The sequence below is a fragment of the Artemia franciscana genome, chromosome 17 (genome assembly GCF_032884065.1).
Source record: "Artemia franciscana chromosome 17, ASM3288406v1, whole genome shotgun sequence".
NCBI lineage: Eukaryota > Metazoa > Arthropoda > Branchiopoda > Anostraca > Artemiidae > Artemia > Artemia franciscana.
Window position 1 is genome coordinate 34,736,362 of NC_088879.1, and position 23,069 is coordinate 34,759,430.

Consider the following 23,069-nt stretch of genomic DNA (forward strand, 5'->3'; position numbering starts at 1 on the left):
CTTGTGTCTGAAATAGATGGCCAGACCTCCTGATGGTCTTCCACGGGTTTTTTGGGCGGCTCTCAAGAAGGTATAATGGGTCCGAGAACGCTTTAGGCTATCAACATTCACTTTAGAGAGAAGGTGCTCCTGTAGAAACACAATATCATTTTCAAGTAGCTCACTTATCTGTAGATCCTTGTCTTTTGTACCATTAATATTAAGGGAAACAAAGCTAAACGGAGTTTGAGCATTCATTTATTAGCATTGTTGAGAGCCGATCGGAGAACTTTGCATTTCAGGCTAAAACTTACGTGTTCCATAGTGCAATTTGCACATTTTGGTGAGGCTTGGCTTTCTCATAATTTTGATCGAAAGATTTTGAGAAAAAAAAAGCGGGAGACGAAGCCTAGTTGCCCTCCGATTTTCGGCTAATTAAAAAGGCAACTAGAACTTTTAATTTTTTACGAATCTTTTTATTAGTAAAAGATATATGTAACTTATAAATTAGCTTACTTAAAGAACTTTTGTGTTCTCATGTTTTTATTACATATATGAGGGGGTTCGTCCCCTCGTCAGTACCTCGCTCTTTACACTAAAGCTTAAGTTTTGTCCCAATTCATTAAGAATGACCCCTGATTCACAAAAGCCGTAGAATAAATAGTTGAATTTACTAAAACTACTTTAGCATAAAGAGGGAGGTATTAGGAGGAGGTTAGCCCCTCATATGGGTAATAATTTCTGTTCGTTTTAAGTTTTAATGCTGCTCTTTACTTCCAGCTGAAAAACTTTTTCATATTTATTTTTTCATTTTTTTTAAGTAGTGCTAGTAAATTTTCTACCCCCATGAAAAATTCCTCGATGGAAAGTTCCCCCAGCATATCCCCATCTTCTCAGCCCCTCCCCTAACCAAAAAAACCTCCTGAAAACGTCTGTACACTTCCCAATAACCATTGTAATAATTACCATTGTAAATAACCATTGTAAGCACTGGTCAAAGTTTGTAACTTGTAGCCCTCCCACGGGAACTGTGGGGGAGTAAGTCGTCCCTAAAGACATAGTTATAAGGTTTTTCGACTACGCTGAATAAAATGGCTATCTCAGAATTTTGATCCGTTGACTTTGGGAAAATAATTAGCGTGGGAGGGGGCCTAGGTGCCCTCCAATTTTTTCGGTCACTTAAAAGGGCACTAGAGCTTTTCATTTCCGTTAGAATGAGCCCTATCGCAACATTCTAGGACAACCGAGTCGATACGATCACCCCTGGGGAAAAAACAAAAACAAACAAACAAATAAACACGCATCCGTGATTTGCCGTCTGGCAAAAAATACAAAATTCCACATTTTTGTAGATAGGAGCTTGAAACTTCTACAGTAGGGTTCTCTGATACGCTGAATCTGATGGTGTGATTTTCGTTAAGATTCTATGACTTTTAGGGGGTGTTTCCCCCTATTTTGTAAAATAACGCAAATTTATCTGGCTCGTAACTTTTGATGGGTAAGACTAAACTTGATGAAACTTATATATTTAAAATCAGCATTAAAGTGCGATTCTTTTGATGTAGCTTTGGTATCAAAATTCCATTTTTTAGAGTTTTGGATACTATTGAGCCCGGTCGCTCCTTACTACAGTTCGTTACCACGAACTGTTTGATAAACCTTAATAAACAACTAACTACATCAAACAGTTCGTGGTAACAAACTGTAGTAAGGAGCGACCCGGCTCAATAGTAAACGAAACGCTAAAAAACGGAATTTTCATGCTAAAAGATACATCAAAAGAATCGGATTTTCATGCTGATTTTAAATAAATAAGTTTCATCAAATTTAGTCTTTGTCATCAAAAGTTACGAGCCTGAGAAAATTTACCTTGCCCTTGTTTTTAATTGTTTTAAAAAGTAGAATTGTGGCAGAGTCAAACTTTAGCGTAAAGAGCGAGGGATTGCGGAGGGGACAACCCATTTCATATACGGTGTAATTTCTGTTCGTTTTAAGTTTTAATGTCGCTCCTTACTTTCAGTATAAAAAACTAGTTTTTTTTTCGTTTAATTGCACGACAAAATAGCTAACAGTTGGTGGGTCATCGTACCAACGTCTAAGCTCATTGTAAGTAAGAACAGAACGAACATACGAAAAACATAGGAGGATGAGATCGAAGGAAAACAGGAAGGAAGGTGCAAAAGATGAGAGAAAAATGTAAGATGGTGTTTTATTTGAATGTAATGAAAAAAATGTTTAAAAATAGTGCGTTGTTGTTTCTAGTACAATTTTGACAGTTGTATGATGCTGTAGCAACTGGTAATTGTTTGGTCATGAAAAGTAGAGCTGATGGTTCAGTTGTGTTGTTCATTAATATTTTTGCTTACATGTCCCTAAAGCCTGCAAAGAGCGAACCACTATTTTTGCTAGGATTCTCAGAATCGTTAAAACCTCAAATACATTCTTTAGGCATGACAGCGATGATAATATCCCAATGATGCAATTTGGTTTTTACCCCAGAACGAATTGGTCCACTGTAATGACATTGTAATGGATTATAATTTATCGCAATATACAGCACGTTTAGACTGGCATTTGTCAATATTATGTTAAGCTTATTACATAAGGCTCTAGATATGGCAATTTCCTTTCAAATAGACCCTTAATCAGCTCTCTATCATGTTCAGGTACCCTGGTAGCAGTGGAGGGAAGTAGACATCTGTGCTACCAATTCAAAAAAGTGATTTTCTTTGTTATTCAAACCAAGGGACAGTGAGTTTTCTGAGTTTTTGGCCATGGCAAATCCCACTGTGTACTTTTTTGTACCATTTTGAGGGGTGTTATTCTAGTTTTCGAAATTCCCATAAATGTGTTTTAAAAAACGAAGACTAATTGGGGTATTAGTTACATTCTTGAATCAACCACATCTGGCAATTTTCTCACTAGCTTTTAGTAAACACGCTTTTTTTGTTTTTGGATACTATGGATCCTGGTTCGTTCTTTACTTGGTTGCAGCTGCCACTGCAACCATGAAAAACCGAAGCTATAAAACAAGATCCTGCGCTTTTATATATACATCAAAAGAATATGCTTTTAATGTTGCACTAAATGTTCAACTTAAATCAAATTACTGCCGGTATATTCATTTGGCAATTTTAGAGTTTTTTTTTTTCAACTTTCTTAGTTCACCATGAAAGCAAGCCACTCATAATGGTTGTAATTACACTGTGAAAATAGGCGCGGCCATTTATCTATTTAATTATATCACACAAAGAAATAAATCCTTTGGCTTTATTTTTAGCTAAAACCTATTAAAGAAATGTTTTATCCTCAATTTCCTCGATACTATTTTGTATTGACAGTGTTCCAGCCAGTTTCTCCAGCTCCAGCCAGTGCTCCAGCCAGTTTATCTGATAATTGTATGTTAGTATCCGTTTCTTCAGTTGGTTTCATTTGTTATGTTAGTTCTTGAAACCTATGGCAATTCATTTCTAATCGGTGTCAATAGTGCTTCTTTATAAATTACTAGCTTTTCGGGTGGCGCTTTGCGCCACCCCAACACCTAGTTGGGGGGGGGGGGGCTTCGCTCTCCAAGCCCCCCGCGCGCGTAAGTCGTTACGCGCCATTGTAGTTGTGTCCCTGTGTCCCACCTGTGAATATATATATATATATATATATATATATATATATATATATATATATATATATATATATATATATATATATATATATATATATATATATATATATATATATATATATATATATATATATATATATATATATATATATGTTTTCAACTACGTAAAACTTGCGAACACACAACATTCTTCGCTGTCCCATTGTCTGTGCATATAAATAGATTGTCAGGTTTACCGACTCTTGAACATGCAACATATAATCCATGGGAAAACAAGCCGTATTCAGATCTATACCTCATTATTCTAATGATTGCCCTTGAGCTTTGTTGATAATGATTGCTAATCGAACATTCCCTGTGTCCCCGTCATCGTTTATATATCCCCCTTGTGCCCCCTGGCGTCCCCGTTGTAGTTGTGTCCCTGTGTCCCAGTCGTCATTTATATTCCCTGTGTCCCGGTGTCCCAGTCTGTAATTTCTCTTTGAATGTCCCGGTCGTCATTTATATTCCCTGTGTCCCGTTGTCCTGGTCGTCATTTGTGTCCCGGTGTCCGGGTTTGTAATTTCGTCAGTCGACAAACATGACGTGAGTCGACAAACAACTTCATGACGGCATAACGCTCAATCCTTATAATGACGTCAGTCGACAAACATGCATGACGTTAACTAACACACAACACACAAGCAACTTATTTTTCTATATATAGATAGATAGACTCAGTAAAGGGCGATTTAATAGGAATTTAGCATAATGTCATGTCGTTACCGTTGTTGTGTTTTTGCCCGTGTTCGTGTGTTTGTGCTCTTGTCTTGAAAATACTGTTGATAGTTCAAATAAGTTGTTTATCAGCGATCATGCCAGTATCAGCTGACGATTTAGGAATGAACTTGGAACTTGCTGTGGCATTAGCCTCATACTGGATAGTTTGATCTGCATGTTATCGAGCTTTTATTCCAGATCTAGGGGGGGGGGTCTAAACCTCCTTGTTAAGGTCTTATATCAAGAAGAATTGATTATCTATCTTTTGATTTCCGTTCCCCGGTATTTGAGCCTTTTTATTGTAGGTAAACATAAAAAATGCAGCGTCTTGTGAATTTCCTCCTTCCCCCTCTCTAGACTTTGAAAACAACTTGTTTCTATTTCATAGCCACATCCTATTTTAACTATCTGCTGTATTAATGTAGCAAGATTGGCTAACTTGTTATTTTTGTTTGTCTTAGTTTTTTCACAGCTATTAAATAGTGGTGTATTACTAAAATTCTATAAAAGTTGTCATATGGAAACACAAAGTACACCATTAGAACCGCCGCGTTCGAATATCCTGTAAAGGAAACTTACGCTTCATTTTCTTCAATGGCTATGGGAGCCTTTTGGCTTGAAAAACAAGGAAAGCGGCTGAGATTACGATACTCTGAATCGATGTCATTTTTCTCCCGTTTCTCCTTATCCGCTGCTAGCGGGCACTGAAAAATCTCGTCTTAAAGGAAATTGCTGCATATAGTGCATATTGTAAAAAAAAATAATTGAGAAATAATTTTAATCTTTTTTACAGTGGTAGCTGCGACCTAGTAAATCGGGGTCGTTGTGGTAGCTGCTAATCAAGAGAATTAAGAGCTATAGTTACCCCCCGGTTTTAGGTATATTTGATTAACAACTTTTTTTATTTTCATTAAAAAAAAAATTCTACCCCCTCCCCTATATTTCCTTGAATCGATGCCACTGAACAATTTATGGTTGATAAGTACCTATATAAGGGATAACAATGATAGCAACAGCAGCTGTAATCTTGTAAAGGACGAACCACGGCCCATAGTAACCAAAAATTTAAAAAAGCGTTTAAAAAAACCGACAAGTGATAAAAAAAAATGCCATTTTCGACTGATTCATGTCAATAAGACTTAGTTCTGGAAACAATCATGTGACGTTATAGAAGGGGACCTGAAGGCATTCCAACAAGCAAGTTTTTTTATGGTTGCAGCAGTAGCTGTAATTATGAAAAAGCGCCCCGTTATAAAAAACATCTTAAAATGTATTTAAAACAGATTTTTAAATGAAAAAGAATCACTGAAATACTGATTCAGGAATGGTAACTATTATACGTGTTAAACTTAAAGGTAGAACTAATTACGAAGACAAATTTTCTGGAATTAAAAAAAAAAAAGTTAGAAAACCATCGGAAATGGTTTTGGAGTGAAATTTCGGAAAAAAAAAATATAGTATCAGAATCAACGTCGTCGAAAACCCTTCATCGAATGTTTTCAGCCGTATATCTCAAAAATTGAAGAATCCTATTTTAGCTAGGTTAGCACACCCTGATTTTATCTACCATCCCTAGCAGGTTACTGGAACATCTTGTAGAGCTGTTTAGGGGCTGACTGGAAAGTTAATCTATATAGCTGTGCTTTTTTTCAGTGTCTAGTCATCGCGAAAGAATATTTGTTAGGCTACTTTTTTTTCTGTTGTCCGCCAGCTTCTACTGCTGGTATAATAATAAAATAATAAAGATTGGTGACAATAGAATATAAAAGTGAAATAGAAGAAGAATCGTGCTGATACAGCCAGTAAAAAAGGAATTTTTTTGTCGGGGTGAGGGCTACAAAAAAAAACTGTTTTAATCATCTTGTATTTATTTCTTTTATTTTGTTGTTCTCACATGTTTATATTCATTCATTTATATGAGTTTATATTCATTTTTGCTATGTTTTTACAAGTCGGACAAACGTTTTGGGTGGGGGTTCCAACCCCTGCCCCCCTCCCGCTGGTACGGCCTTGTACGCGATTAGTTTAAAAAAAAAGTTTTTCCACATAACAAGGTTTTCAAAGAAAAGTAAAGAGCTTCATTAAGCTGAAAATGAGCAAAAATAAATGTCAAATAATCTTCCGAACGTAAAACTACCACAAATCACTATCATTAAATAAATGAAACTCAAAACGAACAGAAATTACAATAAATAGCCGAGTCAAACTCAAAACGAGCAAAAATAACATGATTAGGGCTGATAACGCCCATGTCTTCTCAATACTAAAACATAATTTGCGCTTTACTAAGAAAAAAACAACAAAACAAATGACCGCGGATTGTCAGTTTAATTGACATATACTGATATTTATTCCCTAAATTTTTGACATTTTTTATTTATGAAAGTAAAAAGTGCAAACATTTAAAACGCATATTGTTTTCAGTAAAGCGCAAATTATGTTGTGGTATTGGAAAGGCATGGGGATTATCCGATGGACAACTCAAAATTTCTATCAGATGCATTTCGGGAAAATACGAGGTTTGGGGGGTATCCCCCCGATCACTTCTGATCTTAGAAAGGGCACTATAACTTTTGGTTACCAATCCAATGAGCCCCTCCGAAGTTTCTACGACCCTGAGGGCTATGGGGGTTGTCATCCGCAGAGACATAATTTCTAGACATTTTAACTACGATAAACCAAGTAAATATCTTAAAGTTTTGATTGGATGTATTTGTGGAAATGATGTGGGAGGTGGGGGTAAGTTGCCCTCCAATCACTTTCGACTATCAAAAGGGGACTAGTCATTTCAATTTTGAATTGAATGAGCCATTTTCGAAGTTTCTACGACAATTCCTTCGATACGAAGTGCCCTGGTCTAAAAAAAATAATAATACATTGTGCCTACATCATTCTTTAATTCATTGCTCTTTGCTTTCCTGCACGTGATAGATGTTTATAGATGGTTAAACGATGCACGGCTACAAATCAGCTTCTTGCTGTCTTTTCTTACAGGTTGAAAGGTCGTTTTCTTTCAGAGGATGGGAAATCAGTTAATTACACCGGAATAAGAAACAGTACTGAATTTTCAGAGCTTGAGGAAAAGGCGCAGAAGTTCAAATTCATTGACCTTGGAACTCTCCAAGAGTTAGAAAAGAAAGCCTTATACTTAAGTAAGTGATTTATTCCACATAAGTATCCGTAAAAATACTATTATCTGTGAATAACAAAGGCCAAGAGACCTTGACCCATGGGGCCGCCCGGTAGAGACAATATCACTTCTCTAGGAAACAAGACGGCATTTAAATTAAAAGAAGAAAACGACAAGCACTCCTATTTAAATCCGTATAAAAACCAACCACCATCTTGTTAATACTTGTTCCCACGTGAAAAATTTGCTGATCGTAGTCTTGGCTGAAGCTCTAAATAATGACCCTGTAGACGTGAGTGGTTTAAGAACAGCCCTCGTATATACCACGAACTACTTGGCTCAAATATGAATGTTCGTGACAATTTTTTTTTTCAAACTTGTCGTTCATTTTTTTATTATTATTATTAATCCCTTGCAAGTGTTCGAATCGTTTGACTCGTTTTGTCCTCAGATTTACTTAATATGAACATAAATTATTATTATTATTAATCTCTTGCAAGTTTCTGAATCGTTTGACTCATTTTGTCATCAGATTTATTGATATGAAAAGAAATTATTATTATTGTTATTATTATTATTATTATTATTAATCCCTTGCAAGTTTCAAAATCGTTTGACTCATTTTGTCCTCAGATTTCCTGAATATGAACAGAAATTATTATTATTGTTATTGTTAATCCCTTGCAAGTGTTCGAATCGTTTGACTCATTTCGTACTCAGATTTACTGAATATGAACAGAAATTATTATTATTATTAATCCCTTGCAAGTTTCTGAATCTTTTGACTCATTTTGTCTTCAGATTTCCTGAATATGAACAGAAATTATTTTTATTATTATTATTAACCCCTTGCAAGTGTTCGAATCGTTTGACTCATTTTGTCCTTAGATTTACTGAATATGAACAGAAATTATTATTATTGTTATTATTAATCCCTTGCAAGTGTTTGAATCGTTTGACTCATTTCGTACTCAGATTTACTGAATATGAACAGAAATTATTATTATTATTAATCTCTTGCAAGTTTCTGAATCGTTTGACTCATTTTGTCCTCAGATTTACTGAATATGAAAAGAAATTATTATTATTGTTATTATTATTATTATTATTAATCCCTTGCGAGTGTCAAAATCGTTTGACTCATTTTGTCCTCAGATTTTCTGAATATGAACAGAAATTATTATTATTATTATTATTAACCCCTTGCAAGTGTTCGAATCGTTTGACTCATTTTGTCCTTAGATTTACTGAATATGAACAGAAATTATTATTATTGTTATTATTAATCCCTTGCAAGTGTCCGAATCGTTTGACTCATTTTGTACTCAGATTTACTGAATATGAACAGAAATTTGACTCAGCCGTTGATGTGTTCATTCCTCTTTTTGTTTTCGTGAAAAAGTCGAAGGGAACCTCTGTACTTGTGTTCCCTTACTCCTTCGTTCCTGTGTTCATCTTTTCTGTACTTGTGTTTACACCAACCACACACACCCAATAATTTAAGCTAGGTTAATCCTGATGAAATATACCCAAATATGATTAAAATATAATACTTTAGCAACAGAATTATGGAAACTAAAACAGAGACTTATGGAAAGCAGGTCGCCAAGAACGCATTATATTAAATACCTAACCACCTCGTGCTCGTTCCGAAAATGACAAGTGAAATTTTTATAGACGAAAATGCAAAGCTGATAAAATGAAAATTGTCAAAAAGACAGAGGAATGAACAACGAGAGCAAATTTTCATCTTAAAGTAGATGTGTATAATTTGTTGAGGATGTTGACGTGAGGGCACACATTTTTGAAAATCAGAAACCAGTACAATACTCTCTAGTTTATTATCGAAAGCAGTGAATCCCAATGTTAGGCACAGGAACCATCGGTGGGGCATGGGTAGGACGTGCACCCTTAGGCTGACTACTTTAGACCTTTAATTTTGAAAAAAAAAATCATGTAAATGACGTCAAGTTAAAATCCTTTGAAAGAGCAAAAACGATGCATAATGGCATTGCAATTGTGCATTATATTAAAGGTATTGTATTCAGATAATAAATCCCATTAGCATAAATTATGCCTAGAGGATGACCCAAAAAAGATACGAAGTTAATGGCCTATTAACCTTCCTAAATGTACAATTTTGAATAACAAATTTAAAATATCACGAGGGGGACACCAGAATTTTAGAAATGCCTAGGTGGGACATGGCCCAAAATCTGTCGGAAACCACTGATCTAAAGATTATACAATTTTTTTTTGATTATATATGTATATCAAAATTATAGATAGTATCATATTTTTTTTAATTTTTTGCCATCTTTTTTGTCTTTTTTTTCCTCATGCTAATACTAAAAATTAGCGATAAACTTTTTTCAAGACGAATTATGCGAAGGTAATAATCAAAAATAAAAAAAAAATAAAATAAATAAATTGAGGACAAACACCGAGTATCAATTCGTAAGTTGCAAACTTGCACCAATAGTTTAGCTGATTTTGGCGTAAACCGGTAAAAATGCTGTGGTAAAAAAATGCCGGTAAAAAAAAAACGGTTAATGAATTGGGAACGAAAGAAGCCATCCAAAAGAGCTAAACTTTCTCTTAATTTAAAGACTATTTCTTCTCCGATCTGGCAATGCCCCTGCCCTTAAAAATAAAAGACATATGACAAACTTCCTGATAAAACATCTGTCCATGTTCAGGTGTATACTGGAATCATTTTTTACCCCCACAGATTCAAAAATTGTTTGTAAGTTCTAAATATTTTTTTTACTGTTAAGATTACAACTGGTGCCATGAAATTACCTATAAAGCTACCGTAACAATTAATGTTAAGCAACAACTGGCGAAATTCCAGTTCAGTATGGTCACGCATTTAACCGCTAAATAATTAGTATTTTATTATTAGAATTTCTTTAAAAGGGAAAGTGGGTTTTTATCATAATTGCGATCAAAATTTGAGCTAAAGTGAAAGAGAAATAAAAGATAGTTTTTTTTTTGCTACTTAAGAAAATTTGCTTTTCGCAGGCTTTTTGCCAACTAAGTATTTTCGCTTTTATCCTGATTTTTTTTTAGCTTATTTCCCTTGCAAATGGGGAATATGCAAGCAAACATGCATATGCACACTTGATTTTGTATCTCATAAACATTATTATTATTATTGCTATTAAAAATAAGTTATCAAATAGTTCGTGGTAACGAACTGTAGTAAGGAGGGACCCGGCTCAATAGCAACCAAAACTCTAAAAAATGGAGTTTTGATATCAATACCTACATCAAAAGAATCGCATTTTAATGCTGATTTTAAATACATCCATCAAAAGTTACGAGCCTGAGAAAATTTGCCCTATTGTAAAAAATAGGAGAAAACAACCCCTAAAAGTCATAGAATCTTAACGAAAATCACACCATCAGATTCAGCGTATCAGAGAACCCTATTGTAGAAGTTTCAAGCTCCTATCTACAAAAATGTGGAATTTCGTATTTTTTGCTAGAAGACAAATCACGGGTGCTTGTTTATTTGTTTGTTTTTTTGTGTGTGTTTTTTTCCCAGGGGTCATCGTATCGACCAAGTGGTCCTAGAATATCGCAAGAGGGCTCATTCTAACGGAAATGAAAAGTTCTAGTGCCCTTTTTAAGTGACCAAAAAATTGGAGGGCACCTAGGCCCCCTCCCACGCTCATTTTTCTCCAAAGTCAACGGATCAAAATTTTGAGATAGTCATTTTGTTCCGTATAGTCAAAAACCATAATAATATGTCTGTAAAGAGCAAGGGATTGCGGAGGGGACAACCTATTTCATTTACGGAGTAATTTCTGTTCTTTTTAAGTTTTAATGTCGCTCCTTACTTTCAGTTAAAAAAAAACTTTCTTTTTATGTAATACGATAAAAAAGGCAAGCATGGAAAAAAATGACAGAAGAAGTTCCGGAAAACTGTGAAATAGTTTAAAAGTTTCGAGTTAACTTGAGAGTTTGAAGTTAATGCCCTTAGCCATTCTCGGAATATTATGCATATTACCTTTTAAGAAGAAGGATACAGAAACAGGATATTGTCGTTTGATTTAATTCATTATCCTCTTCTACATCGCTTTATAGTTTCAACTCGCTAACCTTAGCTGTTGTTGATATATGGCTGATGCGCCTTTTTGACAGCCTGGATGCACATAGCATCTTTTGATTTTGTTCAAAATCCTCCTCAACATTCTCTGAAAGTTTCAGCTTAATGTGGGTAGCCGTTCCTGTGAACCAGGATGCTGGTAGTGTCTTTTAATTTAGTTCAATACCTGAAAGTTTCTATTTAATACCCTTGAACGCAGGCACGTACACAGGAATGTTTCGGGGGGGGGGCAAAACCTTCGAGACAGCAGATGTAAAGTAGCACTTTTTTTATTTAGTAACTAAATAAATGCAAAAAGCACGTATATCGGAAAATACAGATTAACTTTAATTTATAGTATTGTAGCGGATGGGGGGAACAAGATTGAAGCCTCAAAAGTACGTTTTAGGCTCTGGTTTTGTTCATAGCGATTTAGATCTAGTGATTAATATTTTATATCCCACTGAAAGGGAGATTTTAGGATTAACAGTGCAATATGGGTGCTGTGGGGGGTAGTTCTACTATTGCGAAAACGTCGATTTTAATGAAAAATGATAGTTTCCGAAATTGATCCATTAAAAGCTGTACTTTACCCTGAAAAGGGGGGATAAACGCCCTAATATCAAGGATAATTCTATTTTGCTGTGGAAAGCAAACTCTCTTAACAAAAAAGAAAAAAACAGTACAATCGCTAATTACTTCAAAGAGGGTAAAAATTTAGACAGAAAATGGGTTAATAATTGGGCAGTGACTTGACCGGATAATTGCATACTGTAAAATCCTAAAAAAAAAGCTTCACACATGTATCTAGATTCTTTATAAATGTCCTACTTTTGCCAGCAATCCAAAGAAACCATGGAGAAATTAAATATTTCACAAAATTTCGGGGGGGGGCTCGAAGGCCCCCCCCTGCGTATGTGCCAGCTTGAACGTTTCTGAAATATAGCAGACACGCTCTTTTGACCTTCTAGGTGCATGCATTGTCTTCTGATTTAGTTCATTATCCCTCTCATCTTTTGGTTAAAGTTTCATTTAATACCCTTAGTCGTTTCTGAGATATTGGATATATGCCCTTTGAACATCCTGGATGCAATTAGCATATGGTTTGTAACTCCAATAAAACCTGTCTCTAAACAATTTATAACTTTCTTTACTTTTACGCTTGCCACTAGGACTGTTAGGGTCATGTTCAGATATAGAGGTATAATAGTGTCAAACATGACCGAACATCTATATACTGCAGCGGAGTGGCTATAGAAGTCTTCTCCACAAAAGGAAGGAGCGAAGTTCAAGCTGTTCTTTAGTAATGAAACCTTCTTCATTAAACATATAGGAACAGGATTTTTCACTAGGTCTTTTGTTCCAGCCTTTCGCAATAAAGCTTGAGACCAACCGTATGTAAATACCATAAATTAGTTTTAATTGAACGAGGGGCAATAATCATGTTTTGAGTATGAAATGTAAATCTCTCTTTTCTCAATAAAGTGACATCAAAGTCATTTCTGAGTGAATGTATTTATCACATAGGAAAAAGATTTTGGCTTAAACCTAACGATTTTTGATTTTACAAGGGGCGGTAACCACGTTTTGTTTACATATATAATGTTTATATTATCATATGTATTGTTTACATCTAGTATTGGTTATTGGGAAGTATACTGACGTTTCAGGAGGGATTTTTTCTGATAGTGGGTGAGGGTAGGGGGAGGGGGCTGTGTGAGAGAATCTTTCCATGGGGGAAACTACATGGGAACTAAACTACCCTTTTGAGTGTGAAATTTAAATCTCTTTTTATGGCACTTGCTATTTACCAAGTGACATATAGCGATCGCAAATTCTTTCGGTCTGTCTGTCGATCTGTCCCGGTTTTGCTAGTTTGGGAACTTCCAGATAAGCTAGGACGATGAAATTTTGCAGGCGTATCAGGGACCAGACTAGTTTAAAATAGAAATAGTCGTTATCACTGGGGGGGAGTGGGGGTACGGTTAATTTGGAAACATTGGAAAAAATGAAGTATTTTTAACTTGCGAACGGGTCATCGGATCTAAATGAAATTTGATATTTTGAAGGATATCGTGTCTCAGAGCTCCTAATTTAAATCCTGACCGGATCCGGTTACATTGGGGGGAATTGGAGGGGGAACCTGAAATCTTGGAAAACGCTTAGATTGAAAGGATAGGGATGAAACTTGGTAGAAAAAATAAGCACAAGTTCTAGATACGTGATTGACATAACTGGAATGAATGCGCTCTCTTTGGGGGAGGTGGGGCGAGGGTTGATTTTTAAAAATTAGAAAAAATGAGACATTTTTAACTTACGAATGAATGATCAGATCTTAATGAAATTTGATATTTAGAAGACTCTCGTAACTCAGATCTCTTATTTAAACCCCGACCGGGTCCAGTGTCATTTGGAGGAGTGGGGGGACCGGAAATATTGGAAAACGCTTAGAGTGGAGAGATCAGGATGAAACTTGGTGGGAAGAATAAGCACAAGTCCTAGATACGTTACTAATATAACCAGACCGGACCCGCTCTCTTTGGGGGAGCTTCGGGGACCTAATTCGGTAATTCGGAAAAATTAGAAAAATTAGGTATTTTTAACTTATGAACGGGTGATTGGATTCTAATTAAATTTGATATTTAGGAGGACGTCGTGTCTAAGAGGTATTAATTTAAATCCTGACTGGAACTGGTGACAGTGGGGGAGTTGGAGGAGGAAACTGGAAATCTTGGAAAACGCTTATAGTGGAGAGATCGTGATGGAACTTGGTGGATAGAATAAGCAAATATCGTAGATACGTGATTAATGTAGCCGGAATGGATCCGCTCTCTTTGGGAGAGTTAGGGGGTGGGTTCAGTGCTTTGGTGATTTTGGTGCTTCTGGACGTACTAGGACGATGAAAATTGGTAGGCGTGTAAGGGACCTGCACAAATTGACTTGATAAAGTCGTTTTCTCTGATTCGACCATCTGGGGGCTGAAGGGAGATGAAAAATTAAAAAAATGAGGTATTTTTAACTTACGAGTGGGTGATCGGTTCATAATGAATTTTGATATTTAGAAGGACCTCGTGTCTCAGAGCCCTTGTGTTAAATCCTGACCGGCATTAAACCTCTGATTTTCCTTTTAAGTCAATCTATTTGTTCTTAGAATTTTGCTAGAGCTCATGCTATATGAGCTCTTGGCTCTTGGCTCTTCCGACCTCGTCACAAGTGCCATATGAGCTCTTAGTTCTTGTTTCTAAACAAAGCGACATCAAAGCTTTTCGAAGCAAAATAGTTGCTTCTCAGATATCGTCCATACATACCAAGTCAAAAGTTAGTCAGATATTCCTATCTTTTTTCTAACATTCCAATTTTTCGCAATAAAGCTTGGGATCAACCGTCTGTTAAAACCCTAAACAACTTTAATTTTACAAGGGACATCAATCACGTTTTGAGTGTGAAATTTAAAGTCAAAAGTTAACCCGGTATTCTTGTACAAACAAAGTGCAATCTTTTAATCTTAAAAGGGACAACAATCACGCTTTGAGTGTGAAATTTAAATCTCTTTTTTTCTGAACAAAGTACAATCAAAGCTTTACCAAGCAAAATAATTGCTTTTCAGATATCGTCCATACTTACCAAATCAAAGTTAACCCCGGTATTCCTATCTTTTTGTCTCAGGTTCCAACTTTTCACAATAGAGGTTGAGATCACCTTACGTGAATACCCTAAACAACTTTTAATTTTACAAGGGACAGCAATCACGTTATGAGTATGAAATTAAAATTTCTTTTTCTGAACAAAGTGACATCAAAGCTTTAATATTGCTTCTCAGATATCGTCCATTCATACCAAGTCAAAAGTTAACCCGGTATTCCTATCTTTTTGTCTCAGGTTCCACGTTTTCGCAATAAAGATTGAGATCAATCTTACGTTAAGACCCTAAACACCTTTTAATTTTGCAAGGGACAACAATCACATTTTGAGTGTGAAATTTAAAACTATTTTTATCTGAACAAAGTGACATCAAAGCTTTACCAAGCAAAATAGTTGCTTCTCAGAGATCGTCCATACTTACCAAGTCAAAAGTTAACCCGGTATTCCTATCTTTTTTTCTTTGGTTCCAACTTTTTGCAATAAAAGTTGAGATCCACCGTACGTTAACGCCCTAAACAACTTTTAATTTTATAAGGGACAACAATCACGTTATGAGAGTGAAATTTAAATCTCTTTTTATCTGAACAAAGTGACATCAGTGCTTTACCAAGCAAAATAGTTGCTTCTCAGATATCGTCCATACTTACCAAGTCAAAAGTTAACCCGGTATTCCTATTTTTTTTTCTCCGGTTCCAACTTTTTGCAATAAAAGTTGAGATCCACCGTACGTTAACACCCTAAACAACTTTTAATTTGAAAAGGGACAACAATCACGTTATGAGAGTGAAATTTAAATCTCTTTTTTCTGAACAAAGTGACATCAAAGCTTTACCAAGCAAAATAGTTGCTTCTCAGATATCGTCCATACTTACCAAGTCAAAAGTTAACCCGGTATTCCTGTCTTTTTTTCTCCGGTTCCAACTTTTTGCAATAAAAGTTGAGATCCACCGTACGTTAACACCCTAAACAACTTTTAATTTGAAAAGGGACAACAATCACGTTATGAGAGTGAAATTTAAATCTCTTTTTTCTGAACAAAGTGACATCAAAGCTTTACCAAGCAAAATAGTTGCTTCTCAGATATCGTCCATAATTACCATGTCTATTCCTATCTTTTTTTCTCCGGTTCCAACTTTTTGCAATAAAAGTTGAGATCCACCGTACGTTAACACCCTAAACAACTTTTAATTTGAAAAGGGACAACAATCACGTTATGAGAGTGAAATTTAAATCTCTTTTTTCTGAACAAAGTGACATCAAAGCTTTACCAAGAAAAATAGTTGCTTCTCAGATATCGTCCATACTTACCAAGTCAAAAGTTAACCCGGTATTCCTATCTTTTTTTCTCCGGTTCCAACTTTTTGCAATAAAAGTTGAGATCCACCGTACGTTAACACCCTAAACAACTTTTAATTTTATAAGGGACAACAATCACGTTTTGAGTGTGGAATTCAAATCTTTCCTTTCTTAACAAAGTGACATCAACAATCAATTCCTTATCAATTTATATATCACACACAGGAAAAAGCCATGGGCTTTATCCTGTATGTTCCTAAAAATGTTTTGAAATTTTCGGTTACTATGGTCTGAACTTCCTTCTTTGCAAGGTTTCAGTGAAGGCTGCATGTGGCAATTATAAACATTAAAAGCTTTATTCAGGTTCTGCATAATCATGGCTAATTAATCATTCAAATATACCAAAGAAATTTCGATGAAGTTCCTTCAGATTGAAGGAAATTTTGCTGTTAATCAGCAGTGATTATCAACTTTGATAATCACTGCTGCAGTGATTACCAAGGTTTTCTATAAATCGTATAATGGTTTTTTTATTTTATCTTTAGTAATTGTTACTATATCACACGAAGATAGGCTTTATTCATTATGAAATACACAATAATACGGTATACTATTCCCGTCAAAGGCTCCTTGGCTTTTAATTTAGGGGAAGACATACGAATTACTCAGAGAAAGAAAGTTCTTACATAGAAGCAAAATGTCGAATGCAAGAATTAAACTAAGATAAATTAATTAAGAAAAATTAAATAAATTGAACAGACTCTAGTCAATCCTGCGCAAAAAGAAAGAAAAAAGAGAAATAATCTCTAAAGGGACAATTTTTTTCTAAGCTCGAACACAGTAAATTTGATTGAGTGTCGTAAATTTAAATAGATGACAATGTGTCTTTAAATTTAGTCTAAAGGTTGTATCGGCATCTGCAATGACAGTGCAAGCATTGATTTTTTTCAGGATTTTTTTTTTCTTTTAGTTCACATTAATTTATGTTTCATTGCTTTACCCACTTTATGTTTACAGTTATTTTTTTAAGTATGTCTTGTCTCCCTCTTTTTGTGCACATTAGTTACTTTTTTCAGTTTATATTTACTGTAATTTATTTTTGGCGTTTTAATGTTTAGTTAACGTCAGTTAATATTCATTACTTTTGGAATTTATATTTATTATTACTTCTTTCATCCATGTTTTTTCTTTTAGTTTCCGTTAGTTTCAGCTTGTATTTACTGTTAGTTTGTGAATTTTTTGAGAATTGAACTTTTTTTAAGCTGGTACTTAGTAAAGAACGATAACATTTTCCATTACTCTCTTTTTTATTTTATTGTACCTTTACTTACTTGCTTTCTCACTTACTTTTACTCTTTCACCTACTTACTTATGCTCTCAGTCACTTTCTTTAGTTTTTCATATGCTTTCATGCATTCGTTCCTGTCGTTGCCGCTGCATTTCTTCGCTCGTTTGTTCCGGTATCTTTTCCTGTTTATGTTCATGTGTTCTCTCCTGAGTTTATTCCTTTGCTACTTTCTTTGTATTTTATTGCTTTCTAATATTCCTTTTTGTTTCTGTTTGTGTTTCTGTGTTTGATGCATTCGTTTTTCTTTCTTAATTCTTTCTAAATCTACTTGATCAAACCTTTACGTCCAGTTTTCCTTTGAATTTTCCACTGGGTCCCTTAAGCTGTTAATTTTCTGCTCCCGACATATTGCAGAGGTTGCAGATATTGTTCTTTGATAACCTAGATGCATACAGTGTCTATCGTTTTAGCTTTACCCTTTCGCCCAAGCCACAATTTAGCTTCCACTTTCCCTGCCCCACCGAATTCTCTAAAAATTGCAATTCAATACCCTAATATATATATATATATATATATATATATATATATATATATATATATATATATATATATATATATATATATATATATATATATATATATATATATATATATATATATATATATATATATATATATATATATATATATATATATATATATATATATATATATATATATATATATATATATATATATATATATATATATATATATATATATATATATATATATATATATATATATATATATATATATATATATATATATATATATATATATATATATATATATATATATATATATATATATATATATATATATATATATATATATATATATATATATATATGGCCTTATAGGAGGAGAATAGAAAAAAAAGGCACAGGACGGGAGTCGGCTATTTTCCAATCCTTTTAGACTCTTCAAAATGGTGGTCCTTTCCCACTTCAGTGACCCATTTTCGTTCAGAAGATATTGTAAATATTCCCACATTGTGTCTTTTGTGTAGACATTAAAATTTCAGTTCATTACCCTTAGCTGTTCGTGAGATATTGTATATACGCTACTTTGACAGCCAGCGTACATTTACTGTCATTTGGTTTAGTTCAACATTCCTCTTAGTATTCCCTGAAAATTCGGTTTAAAACCCTTAACCCTTCCTGAGATATTGCAGATGCGCCATTAAGACAAGTTGGATACACTTATTGTCTTTGATTTGATTTAAGCTCCTTTACAGTTTTCTTCGAAAGTTTCAGCTTAATAAACAGAGCTCCTGCTGTAACATTGCAGATCCTCCATTTTGATAACCTATTATAACATTTTATTTTTTATTTTGTTCATTGTCCCTCTCAAAATTCCTTGAATACTCTTAGCATCTCCTGGGATATTGCAGATGCATAGTTTTGAAAATCTGGATGCACATAGCGTTTTCTTTATTTAGTAGCATAGCTGGAATATTGAAGATATCTGTGGAGTATTTTTTACATAGACACTAAAGTTCAACTTAATGCCCTTAGCCGTTACTGACATATTGTAGATATGCAATTCTGATAACCTCGATACACATATTGTCTTTTGATTTTGATTGAAAGTTTCAACTTGACATCTTTAGTTGTTCCTTAGATGCTATAGATGCGTTATTTTGACGACCTATGTGGACATAATTGCTTTTGATTTAACTCGGTACCCTCAGCCGTTCTTGAGATCTTTTTGAAGACTCTGAGACATGTTATATCTTTGAGTTTAGTCGGATATCTCCTCAGTATTTCCTGAAATTTTTTATCCTAATCACCTTAGCTACTCCCGAGATATTGCAGGTTGGGCATTCTGAAAACCTTGATGCTCATACTCTGCAATGTCTAAAGAACGGCTATGATTATTAAGGTGAAACTTTCTATTAGTCTCCAACTCAATAATAAAAAAAAATTGTGCATTGTGGTTGAATAAAATGGTTTAAATGGCTACAAAAGGGTTTATCTTGAATTTCCTGATCGTTGTCTGCAATAGTAGATGATGTTTCTAGTCTTTTTCATTTTTATACTTCTGTCCACGTTCAACATCGTTTTATTTCTTAGTTTTGTTAATCTTTTATTTATTTATTTATTTCCACTTATTTTTAAAGATCTTTATAACATTATGACAATCCATGCTTTGGTCCGGTCGAAACCAGTGAAATCAGTTTTGGATTTAACATTATTCTGGAAAAAGATGTCCTACAATATTGGAGGCCATATTGTAAGCCTAGACATACTGGAACATGGACTTATCAGAGGTAATTTGTGTTATGGTTTGTATATTTCAAATTAAAGTTTTAAAAACAGAAATTTGGAAATAAGCGTAATTACCCTCAAAGCCCTGTATGCGAACACGGGAAAGAAGGGTGGAAAATTTTCTCGACATAAAACTGACCTGAAAACCTCAAAATTATTTTTTTGAAAATACACGTTGGAATGTGCCAAAATATGGGTACTTAAGCCAGAAAAAAAAATTGGAAAAAGACCATCTCTGAAAACATCTCCCTGAGGATTTTTCTTTTTATGCAATCTTGTTAAAGTTTTGAAAATGACCCGACTAATTGAATGTGGACGACTAAGAGAAATAGGGAAAAAGAAATTCCCTATTTCTAAAAGAAATAGGGAATGCAAGTTTGATTTTTAGTAAAACAGAATATATACTGATCAACAAACAAACTGATCAACTGATAAAAAAACTGATCAACCGATCAAAAAAAAAACTGACCAGTTGATTTTAGCATTGAGAATTATTGAAGTTTTATTATGGAGCTTATCGTGTGCACCAGAAGAAGATTGTAAAAAACTAAATATCTGCAGTTTTACGTATTTTGTAGTCTACTTGGGAGTTCTTTGGGCTCTAGTCTGTTGACGGTCACCTAAAATTACCAGAATATCACGCTTCTATCCATATTGTGTGCATCAGAAAAAGATTGTAAAAATTGAATATCTGCTGTTTTACGTATTTCGTAGTCTGTTGATTTTAGCATTGAGAATTATGAAAGTTTTATTATAGAGCTTATTGTGTGCACCAGAAAAAGATTGGAAACATTAAGTATCTGGAGTTTTACGTGTTTTGTTGTTTACTTGGGAGTTCTTTGGGCTCCACCTAAAATTACTAGGATATAACGCTTATATCCATATTGTGTGCACCAGAAAAAGATTGTAAAAAATTAAATGTCTGCTGCTTTATGTATTTTGTAGTTTACTTGGTAGTTCTTTAGGCTCTAATCTGTTATGGTCACCTAAAATTACCAGGATATAACGCTTCCATCCATTATTTATGGTTTGCTTTTTAAAAACGATTGTTTTTTTTTTGGGGGGGGGGGCTAAATATACATAAAAACAAAATGAAAGGTATCGTGTAAAACTCAGACAGGGAGAGTATGATTCGCCCACCCCCTACTCTTCCCTTCCCCATGTACGTTTTGTTCGATAAATTTAAATCCCCTTTTTTAATTTGAGTTTTGTGTAGTTGAGTTTGCACTTTGCCGTTCTTTTCTTTTGAGCTCTTAATCCTTTTTCTTTTTATCACTTCTTCAGTCTTTTCTCTCTTTCTTTTACACTTTCAATAATTTAACAATATTTTGTTTTATAATGCAGGGAACCGTCCACACCCAACTAGCAAGAAAAGCCTTTTACCAGATGATAGTGAACTGCTAAAATACACTGTTAAAGAACTGGATCCTAGGATACATTTTGCTCTGAATTGCGGTGCTAAGGTTTGTTTGTCTGTATATTGGGTTCTTCCTTTCTTCATATTCAAGCTTTGACTAGAACATGGCGTTGAGGGTGTTAAACAAAGTACGATACTTTCTAGGGGAAAAATACCTTTTAGTCTGAAACTATTTTATTGTTTTGAATCTACTATCTTGATTATTATTGTTCTATTGTTTATATTGTTATTGTTATATTAATTATTATTGTTTACATCGATGTTATTGCTCCGTATCTACTGTCTTGATTATTATTGTTTACATTGTTATTGTTATATTGATTATTATTATTATTTGCATTGATTTTATTGCTCCGAGTATACTGTCTTGATTATTATTGTTTATATTGTTATTGTTATATTGATTATTATTATTTACATTGATTTTATTGCTCCGAGTTCACTGTCTTGGTTATCATTGTTTTATTGTTATATTGATTATTATTATTTACGTCGATTTTATTGTTCCGAATTTACTGTCTTGATTATTATTCTTGACTCTTGACTATTCTTGTACTGGCCATTCACTATGGGAATTTCAGCTGATGAAAAGGGGCTTTAAAAAAGTATTGCCATTTCCCTAAGTTTGCTAAAAATTTTATAGAAATCCTTTGTTCTTTTCTATTCTTACGAATTAACTCTCTAAAAGGTAATTTCTAAATTACATGTGGCTTTTCTATACATGAAACGCTTGCCCCTCCCTGACAATTGGGAAATCTATGAGTGCCATAGATTCAGCTGCACCGTAAAAGAACCTCTTAGTGTTACCTAACTATTATGTTTGTTTAATTTGAGGATACAGTTATTTTTTTTTCTCTTATCACTTTCAGTGCTCAAATGTCTATGTATGAAAAAAAAAGTAAAAATACAGATAACATACATGATAAATCGAGCATTCCCAACTGTTTTGGCAACTTCATAGCATGAAATAGGTAAGGTCAAACCTGAAGTGCTCTCCACGTCGCGGTCATTATCCATTATTTGTTTTCTTTTATTGATATCCTTTCCACGTCACCGAGTATATAGAAATAGGTCCCGCCCATTAGAACATTTTTCTTTCGCGTTTATAAAATAGTGATTTCTAATTCTAATTGGAAGCTGAATTAAAAATTTGCGAGACATAATAAGCCATAACCGAATAGAAAGGTGATAGGATTCTGTTATTAGAATTAGTGCACATGTACCAATCTGATACTGGGCCCAAAATTCGGTTCCGGTGGTTTAATTATACAAAAGCGTCTCCATACTAATTCAAACAAGAAGAAGAAAAAATGAATCTTGAGTCCTGCTGGAGTACTGTGTGATTAATCCCTGCTTGATATGACAATACTCGGAGTTCGAACTTCGCTCCAACAACCTGCTGCAGTGTATGGAATTGTATTCCAGTGATTACATTATGCGAAAGTGTCTCCATACTAATTCAAACAAGAAGAATAAAAATAAATCTTGAGGTCCTGTAAAGGCAAAGTGGGATTAATCCCTGCTTGATATTATA

General features: G+C 34.2%; 1 protein-coding gene across 1 annotated transcript in view; it reads left to right on the plus strand.

Moving 5' to 3' along the window:
• LOC136038178 (uncharacterized) overlaps positions 1–23,069 on the plus strand; it is a 118,955-nt gene that overhangs the window by 79,254 nt on the left and 16,632 nt on the right. The window contains exons 3-5 of the mRNA XM_065721255.1: positions 7,352–7,509; positions 19,971–20,120; positions 21,463–21,581. Coding sequence (XP_065577327.1) covers positions 7,352–7,509; positions 19,971–20,120; positions 21,463–21,581 — 427 coding nt within the window. The remainder of the gene's footprint in view (positions 1–7,351; positions 7,510–19,970; positions 20,121–21,462; positions 21,582–23,069) is intronic.